The sequence below is a fragment of the Amblyomma maculatum genome, chromosome 7, assembly GCF_055883805.1.
Source record: "Amblyomma maculatum isolate TAMU_Amacu chromosome 7, ASM5588380v1, whole genome shotgun sequence".
NCBI lineage: Eukaryota > Metazoa > Arthropoda > Arachnida > Ixodida > Ixodidae > Amblyomma > Amblyomma maculatum.
The window spans coordinates 126070893-126079747 of record NC_139350.1 but is presented as its reverse complement, the minus strand read 5'-3'; the positions used below and the strand labels follow the sequence as shown (position 1 = coordinate 126079747).

The 8855-nt window shown below is 44.6% G+C and overlaps 1 protein-coding gene across 1 annotated transcript; it reads right to left on the bottom strand.

Annotated features, from left to right (window-relative positions):
* Nucleotides 1–5329: 5329 nt before the first annotated feature.
* LOC146184680 (uncharacterized) lies at nt 5330–6105 on the bottom strand. The gene is made up of 2 exons (XM_084608597.1): nt 5807–6105; nt 5330–5687 (listed from the first exon to the last, which is right to left on the bottom strand). Exons 1-2 carry the CDS (start codon nt 6088–6090, stop codon nt 5330–5332), a joined length of 642 nt encoding a protein of 213 aa, XP_084464723.1. The 5' UTR covers nt 6091–6105.
* Nucleotides 6106–8855: the final 2750 nt, after the last annotated feature.

Here is an 8855-nt window from a genome sequence, read left to right as displayed (position 1 = left end):
CGTGGCGCAAGAAAATGCATGCTGCATTGGTGACTCTCGATATAGAGAAAGGTTATGATAGTGTAGAGCCCCGAATTTTATTGCAAAGATTAGAAACTCTACGTTTTCCACAATATTTAATTAAGTGGATATCTACATTCGTACAAAACAAACAATTTTACTGTTCACTGAATGGTGTGCATTCTGGCAGATATCAACAAACCAGAGGTGTTCCTTAAGGGGCAGTTCTCTCGCCCGTGCTCTTTAACATTTTAATGAGTTCTATTCCCACTCATCAAGACGTTGGCACGTATGTCTATGCGGATGACATCGCGTTCTTTACGGCTGCACCTGACATTCAATCCCTCAACAGGCGCCTGCAATCGTACCTAAGCTCCCTTCAGAATTGGTTATGTGACTTAAGATTTACATTAAACGTAAAAAAGTGCGCTTTCGTTGTTTTCCAAATTAAGGACCCGGTAAATTTTTCTCTAACATTTAAGCAGGAAAGGATTCCTCATGTTAAGTCTTTGAAGTATCTAGGGGTAATTTACGATGACCATCTGGCATGTAGGGGTCACATTGAACATGTTGCAGCGAAAGGGGCTCGTGCTGTGGGTGTGTTACGCAGGTTAAGCAATCCAAGGTCTGGGATGCGGCGAGATGCTCTATTAATGATTTATGTTATGTATGTCCGACCAATTATAGAATTTGGATCTGTGTTGTTTTCTGGTTAACCTGCTTGCAAAATTCGTCCGCTTGTTCTTTTAGAGCGGGAAGCGCTTAGATTATGCCTTGAAATCCCCAAATTTGTGGCTAACAATGTATTATACTTTGAAGTCAGAATACCACCGTTGTAGCTAGATTACAATTTATGACTGTCCAGACGTATCTAAAAATATATGAATCACAATTCCACCACTCCCTATCAATTTTTTGTTGTGAGCCAGCCTCCTTTTTTCGAGTCAGGTGGCCTCGGTTTCATACCCCGCAGGTAATCCTAGTGCAAAATCTGTTACAACCTAGTCCTTTCTAACATCCTTCCAACAAAGTAAGTGGATCTTCGGTTGAAATTGTCTATGATGACATTTTCCCAAATAATGCAAAGCACGTATCACCTCGAATTTTAAATGTATTATTCGATCATTTACAAAGTCTTCCAGATAGCATAATGATAGCCACTAATGCTTCTCAATTTCATGAAAAGGCCAGCGTTGGAATGTACTGTCCGCTTTTAGACTGGGCTTTTTCAGTCAGTCTTTTGGATTTTACTTCAATTTTCCAGGCGGAGTTGCTGGCGGTGGTGCTTGCTCTAAGCAAACTAGACCCACCGTGCTCAACAGTGGCTGTAATTACAGACTCTTATTCCTTGTGCTTGTCGCTTTCTTCGAATATGGATTCGCCAATATTAAACACCTTTCTTTCATTGCTTCTCTCATATTTGAGCGTCATACATATAGTGTGGGTACCAGGCCCCAGTAATGTGACAGCCAATGAGGTTGCTGATAGACTAGCTAAAGAATCTCTGAATGGCCCTGTGTTACCCATCCTCCTGGCAACAGCATACATAACAGCAGCACGATTTCGTAGGCGTTCCTTATTAAGCACGCAGTCTGGATCTATTTTATCATCGGACGACTACCTGCATCTCAAGTATTCCTGGAATAGGAAATCATGTCAATCAAGGCAGACTGAGGTCTCTCTAACCAGGCTGCGCTGTCGTATTCCGCCCCTATATTTCTATATGCACAGGTCTGGTTTGGCGCTTTCTCCCGTCTGCGCATTCTGCAGAGAACCGGAAACAATAGATCATTTCTTGCTATTTTGCCGCCGTTTTACCATGATGAGAAAACGGTATTTGGAGAAGCCGTTACAACAGCTGGGTTTTAATTTGAGCAGCCAGATTTTATTATTGTTCGGTGCCACCAGCTTGGGTACAGCCACAGGTCTGTTTTTAACGCCATTCAAAATTTCTTAATAGAAACAAAACGTCTGCCTTGCTAATATGCTTTGAATTTTTAATCTGTACATATAAATCTCAGTATTCTCTTACTGTGTGCGTTAGTAATTACCCTTTTGTATTTTGGTTTTTCATATTTAAATTTCCTTCTGTATTCCCTAGCAATTATTTATATTTATTTTTTTGCTATGTAATTATACGTCTCAAAATCAAATATCTCTGCACCCTAATTCTTGGCCGATCCCCCTGTGTAGGTATGTGCCATCAAATTAGAGAACAACAACCACAGAATTGTGATTTTTCTGACAAGCCCGGCGTGGAGTACTGGTTTGCGCGCTCAGCTCGTGATCGGAGTACTGGTTAGAATCCCGGTAGAGACAGATTTTTTTTCTGAAGTGTCAGTTCTTGCGAACATTTCTGTCGACATCACAGCCAAGAAACGTTTTCGCCTTAAAACTTCTTCATATTAAACTATGTAACCAACTAATTTCCAGATTTTTTTTGCATTAGACACTTGTACTTTATAACTCCTAATCAAAATTTTAAAGAGAACAAGGAAGCATATTGACACTCTACTATCTCAGGGGAAGCGGTGTAAATATGTCATTTTTTTTTTACTGTAGTATTAAACACTTTCATGTCTTTCTCGGTGTAATTATCTGCACAGTTCGCACTGCACCCCCTTCTTTAGTCATCATTTCATGCATACTACACCAGCAGAGCCATATGCAAGCTGAAAAAGCTCTAGATAGGCTATTAAAACAACATGGGGAAATTTTAGTCTGCATATAGGAGTATAAAGCAATGAAGGCACATCTTCATTTGTCACGCCAAGTGTATACAATGTCTGTAAAATACGCAAGATAGTACGTGCTAGAAGGTTTGAAAGCATTCGCTCTGTGATTGGCCAACAGCGGTCCTGAGGTTCAGCATTACTGCAGCCTACAATGAACTATTGGCATGCTGGCCAGATTCCAGCGATTTCTTTGCTGCGTCTGTCCAGCTATGGTATTTCAATGCGCTGTGTTCCTGTAAAGCTCCCTCTGCTGGCGGACATGCTGTCAAGGTTTCCGTGACAGGCTGACCAGACAACGCCGATAACGACAACGTCGAAGTGCACACAGTGCGATCGATTCCCTCACCAGCGAAAACAAGTTGAAATCTGTGGCCTTAGCAAAAATGGAATGGCGCACAGCTATAGCCTCTGTTCTAGGATATCTGTAGAATAGGGAGCCAGTGGAAGGCAAGCTTAATTATTTCGCCACTGAGCTATTGGCAGTGGCACGGCGGGTCGATCTCCCTTGGGAGCGGCCCGCTGGATGCGCCGCACCGCCGGTGATCGCAAAAGTTGTAGCTTGCGCCGCCGCAGCGGTCGTAGCGCTGGTTATCGGTTAAAGACTGTTTCGTATTCAAGCGAGAACGCTAGCGATTTCTGCCGCGGCGACGCAGAAACCTGCTTGGGGTGCGAGCGGCGAGGTTCGAGAAAGTTGGAATCCCATCGCCTCGGCAGAGCGGTAGCACTGCTTCTCAACCTATCAGACCGCCAGCGCGAAACTTGTGCGGGAAACCCTGTCCACGGGGCTTTGTTTATTTCCTCGCGCTCTGCTGGTGGTGCGGGAAAATGTCCCGTGCAATGTTTAACGAACTGCTTGTCACCGATGTCCAGAAGCGGCCACTGTTGTGGGATGTAGAGGAAAACGATCAACACTTTTCGAAACAGGACATGAAAAGATTCCATTTGGGAATAAGTAAGGGACGCGTTGCGAATAATCGACACCGGTGAGTTGAACTCTGCGATTGTCACTGTTAACAAACAGGACATGAAAAGATTCCATTTGGGAATAAGTAAGGGACGCGTTGCGAATAATCGACACCGGTGAGTTGAACTCTACGATTGTCACTGTTAACGATAATCTTTTTTAATCAACCAATCGCTTGAAGTGCATGACGCTGTTCGTGATCTGCGAGACAGAAACACAACTTTACAGGGAGCAGACGCGAAACATTCGCTGCTAGAACCAAATTTCATTGTTGCTTCAGAGGGACTCCGGCGCTTAGCGCTAACTCTTTTGTCGCCGCACACGTTGTTCTTTGTTGTGTGTAGTATTCGAGGGCAAGTGTGCTGCTCAGTTGTGTGGAGGCTGTTGGTTATCTGGTGTGAGGTTGGCGGCACTTACCTACGTGATTAAAAAGACAGCTCAAATTCCTAGTAGCAAAAAAGACGGGCAGGAACGAAGAGGAGAAGTGCTGCCTGTCGTAACTCCCACCATCGCCGCGTTGTTTTTCCTTTCAATTTTATTTCACTATCTTTCTTCCTAAAATCATCACAGGACTAATTCTGCTCAATATCTACTACAAAACTATAAAAAAAAAGATCCCCTGCGTTAACCTTGGGCTCGCAGACTGTTGGCTCCTTTCACTGCCCGACCCCATGTTCTCTTTGCGCTATTTTTTCATCCTTAATGCGAACTCGCCCACGTGTCAGACTTACTAGCCTACGTCATGTTTCTAAACGCGAAAGCCTGCCATTCGTGTCCGCGTACGAGCGAAAGTTATTTCAGCAGTGTGGTCGCTGATGGCATATCTCAACATGCATATGCACGCTTTTGACCCATGTGGGTGCTCAAAAATTCTTATTTTTGTTTAACACAATGCACACTGCTACTCCTTTCAGGGACGACAGAAGTTCGAACAAGATGGAAAAATCTTAGATTTTGAAAGAAGAATAAAGAGGAAATAGAAATTAAGAAGAGCAGGTCAGCAGCATCTGCCAAGACAGCATGGCCGTACATGCAACAACCAAAGTTCCTTATAGACAGTGTGGAACCGAGACGGTACGCAATGAGCAATATTGAAGTAAATGTGAACAGAAGCTAACAGTTTGCACTCATTCCAACCAGGAGCCACAGCAACCTTGAACAACAGACCTGTCAGCTGGCCGAACTGAAAACACTATCAGCCCAGCACTCAGTGGTTCAAAAGAACCAAGGGACTGCAGTGAAGAACTAGCAGCAATATTCCAGTCTCCCAGCTGTCCTGAACAATGTTATCCAGGGCCTTCTAGAGTCGCTTCGAGCCACGTTCCACCGAGGCCCAAGAAACAAAAAAGGCGGTAAGAGCTCGAGGCCACAGAAAGAAACCTGCAATCGGTGCGAAGTGTAATTGCGGCACACAGGCCAATGAACCCACACAGCCACGTGTTTCTGTCGCTGAGGCCGCAAATAGACGCACTCCCACCACACATGCTAATGCATTTTAAGATAGAAATGCTACGCATCGCTGAAATGTACAGTAATGGGAAGTATCCAACTGGCCTGGCTGTACGTAGCCCTTGTGAGGAATAAAACCCTGTTTCCCTAGTCGTATTTCTGGACCACATATGCACACACATCAACATGGTAGTAAACACACTTCAGTTCCGCCTCCCTGGCCGCTGATGAAGTAGCCCTTAAAGAGTTCCCTTGTGGCAGCTGCAGAGCGGCTGTAGTTATGGCCCACTGGCGGCTCGAGGTCAACCATGGCTGTTGCCTCTGCTTTCCGCCACTGGCCTTGTGTCACGTTGCCGTAACAGTCCTCCGTGTCTGCATAATTTGGTGGCATGTAGGCTTCGTGTTTTTTAAGAAACTTGTGCAGCATACAAGCAGCCATTACAACATAGTCTGCGTTCTCCGGCAGCAAATTTATAACTCTTCGAAAAATTCGGAATCTTGATGCCATCACCCCAAACGCATTTTCAACACACCTCCTGAAAAGAAATTCATAACGTACATAGCATGAGTCATCTGAAGAAGCACATTAAATATGCTAGCATCTTGTGTCACCAGGAAAATGGTACCACTGCAGAAAATGCTACGTTTCAAAAAACTTGCACGGCTGAGTCTGTAGTTGAATATGCGTTTCGCTTCATCCAGACCTCTCCCCGGGTAAGGCCAAAGAAAGTCTGGACGAAGCTGAAACGTCTCGTCCCCAACAAACACATGCGGTGCCACTGTTGACGTTCCTGGCAGCAGCTTTGGTGGCGGCAGACCAAAAAGGCCAAGGTTCAGGAGTTTTCCCAGCCTCGAGGCCCCAAGCGTTCCTCCATCACTCTGCCTTCCATAGGCTCTAACGTCTACTAGGAAGAACTTTAGGTTGCTGTCGGCCACAGCCATCAGAACTACAGAGTATGTATACCCTGTAAAGATTAACAGTTCATGTTGAGGTAAACAATATTGAGGTAAAAAAAATGGGCAACGTGCACATTACCTTATAGTTGAAGTACAGGCTGCCTAAATTTGGCGAGGCCTGAATTTGAACGTGTTTGCCATCCATGGCACCGAGACAGTGGGGGAAGTTCCATTTCTCAAAAAAAAAAAAACCTTCGGCCACCTCCTACCAATCAGTGGTAGTTGGCACCTGTAGAGGTATTAAAGAAGATGCATGAAAGCATTTTCAGAGTAAAGAGTAGCAGTGCAAACCGAACACATACATGCAGAGAGAACTCATCCTGCAGTTTCTTAAAATCCCTTCCATTAAATGAAACATTCGTTCATAAATAATTCACTCACTCGACTTCGTTTTAGATTTACCAACATTCTTTAAGTACAAGCTGTACAGATTACCAGTATTGTGCAGTATATTGAGTGTTTCATGGCACTGATCAAGCATTACTTCCTCTTTGGGAGATGGAGGATGCACAAACGCTGTGCTAAATTTATTAAATCACTCATTTTAGGAAGGGTATGACACATACACACAATAACAATTCTAGTAGCCGAGATCCCAGCATGCACGTCATGTGGATGGAAACCCTGCACAAGTTTGCAAATAGTTGTATTGCATATGCAGGGCTTTTTATAACTTCTAAATGCATTGCTTCAAACCTTCCTGACATATACACTTTACGGCTTCCTTTTCTTTATCTCGTCTACAGACCGACAGAGTGCATACAGATGGACACTACCTGAGTGGCAGAACGCTCATTGCTGAACTGCTTGAAAAATTCTTCGAATCAAGTGATTTTTAAAAGGAATCGCATATTATGCATTAGAATCGTTTCTATATTCCCTTTAGAACACGTTGAATGCCCTGAAGAAAACATTTAAAAAAAAACACAGAAAACGAATTGCATAATACTGTCAGAAGCTCTTTGGTCTGGCACGAGTGCACCAGCCTCCGTCACTGGTGCATTTGTAAAGAAGGAATGTGTTTAAAAACAACGTAATATAGAAGAACATCTATTCTCTATTCCTACCAGGAAAGCACCTTCAGAACAATTGGCTGAAGAATTTCCCACAGCACCTGGCAGGTCTCGCGGATAATTGTGTCGGCTGTAGACACGCCCATTCGGAAGGTCATATCAATGTCTTGAACTTGCGTTCCCGATGCCATGTAGCTGGTTGGAAGTATAAAAGCAATTTCAGCTTGGCATACTCGGGTCAGCTATTAGTCGGTGAAAGTGTGTGCACTTCCAAGTCGTACCCTAGCGTCATGGCAAGTCTTGCTCATGACGGTATAGGTTTCCGCACAACGAAAGGTTTCGTGAGCGGGGCTTCAACGAGCGCGTGAAGTTTTTTTATTTATTTTATTTTATTTATTTATTTACAAATACTGCAAGCCATTACGGCCCATGCAGGAGTGGTGCAAAAACTAGCTGCCAGCTTGATACATCATACACATTGCTCAAGACCATAAAACATGCAGAAACACACAAACTTCCTCAAACTTTGCTAGCGACATCCTGTAATACTTGTGGAAGTAATCAGAGCCCCGCTCATGAGCAGCCGCATCTATAGAATTATATGACATCAGCAACACGAAGAAAAAAAAAGCATCTTATGTACACGGAAATTGAACTCACCGCTGTGTAGAATTCGGATGCCTTTTGTTTTATTTTCCCAAATGGGTCGCACCCATCAACGCCGCGGAAATGGAAGGCCGGTTAAAGCTTTCTTCTTTTTGAGACGGCAGTATTCCTCATTAAAAGTAGAGGCATAAGAGAGCCGTCAAAAACAGCACACAACTCCATCGCACTCGGCTCTGCAGCGTCCATCTTTGCGAAAGGTGTATGCTGACGCAGCCACACCCAACTTTCATTCTTAAAAAAGCGCATAAACGATAAAAAGTGAACATGGTTTATAGCGTAAATTGCAAGGTTCGCACTTATTTATGCGAAAATTTAGAAGAAGTGACGAAATAATATTTAAAACTGAGCTTGTCGGTTCTTGCAAGCCACCGAAACCGACCGCGAGCCTGGGTTGTTTACCAGCAACGTTAGTTTTCGCAGCGATGAAACTCGCGCTGACGCGACGCATCTGAAATGAAGCCTCGCCAAAAGCTTCTCAGCTCCGCGCCTCTGTTCGCTCAGTTCGCTCAATCGCTTGCATTTGAACCGGGCTTAAGGATGGCAACGTTTAGGGGAGAAGAACCGCTGACGAGGCAGTGGTGGCATGTAAACGTGGATTATCGCTTGCAATTTTCCAGCACACAGCGTGGTTCCCAGCATAGTTTGTTACAATGTACAAACTAAGTGTAAGGCCGCAATAAACGGCAGCTTTTTCTTTTTACTATTATTGGCGCTTACACGCGTAGCCCCGCGCCGCGTCGAAAGGGCAGCCGGACCCCGCTCCTCGGAGCAGGATTGAAGCGTTTTGTTTGTTTTCGCGCCTCTCCTCCGGTGCCGGCCACTTCGCAAGCATGCTTGGGTTGCGGAAACTTTCCCATTTTAGCTGCGCTTCTTCGGGAGACGCGGTGTTAAGTTGCTGGGCCGTTGTGGAGGAGGGGAGCACTCCAAACAGCCGGCTCGCTTCTTCTGTTTGTCTTTTCTTTCTGGTTGTTAACTTTGTTGTCAGGGGTTTTTTATGAGTCCGTGTCCGGGCGCCCGTTGAACTTGAAATACGCGAGGAAAGGTTATTTGACCGGGAGTTCGGGGCTGAGA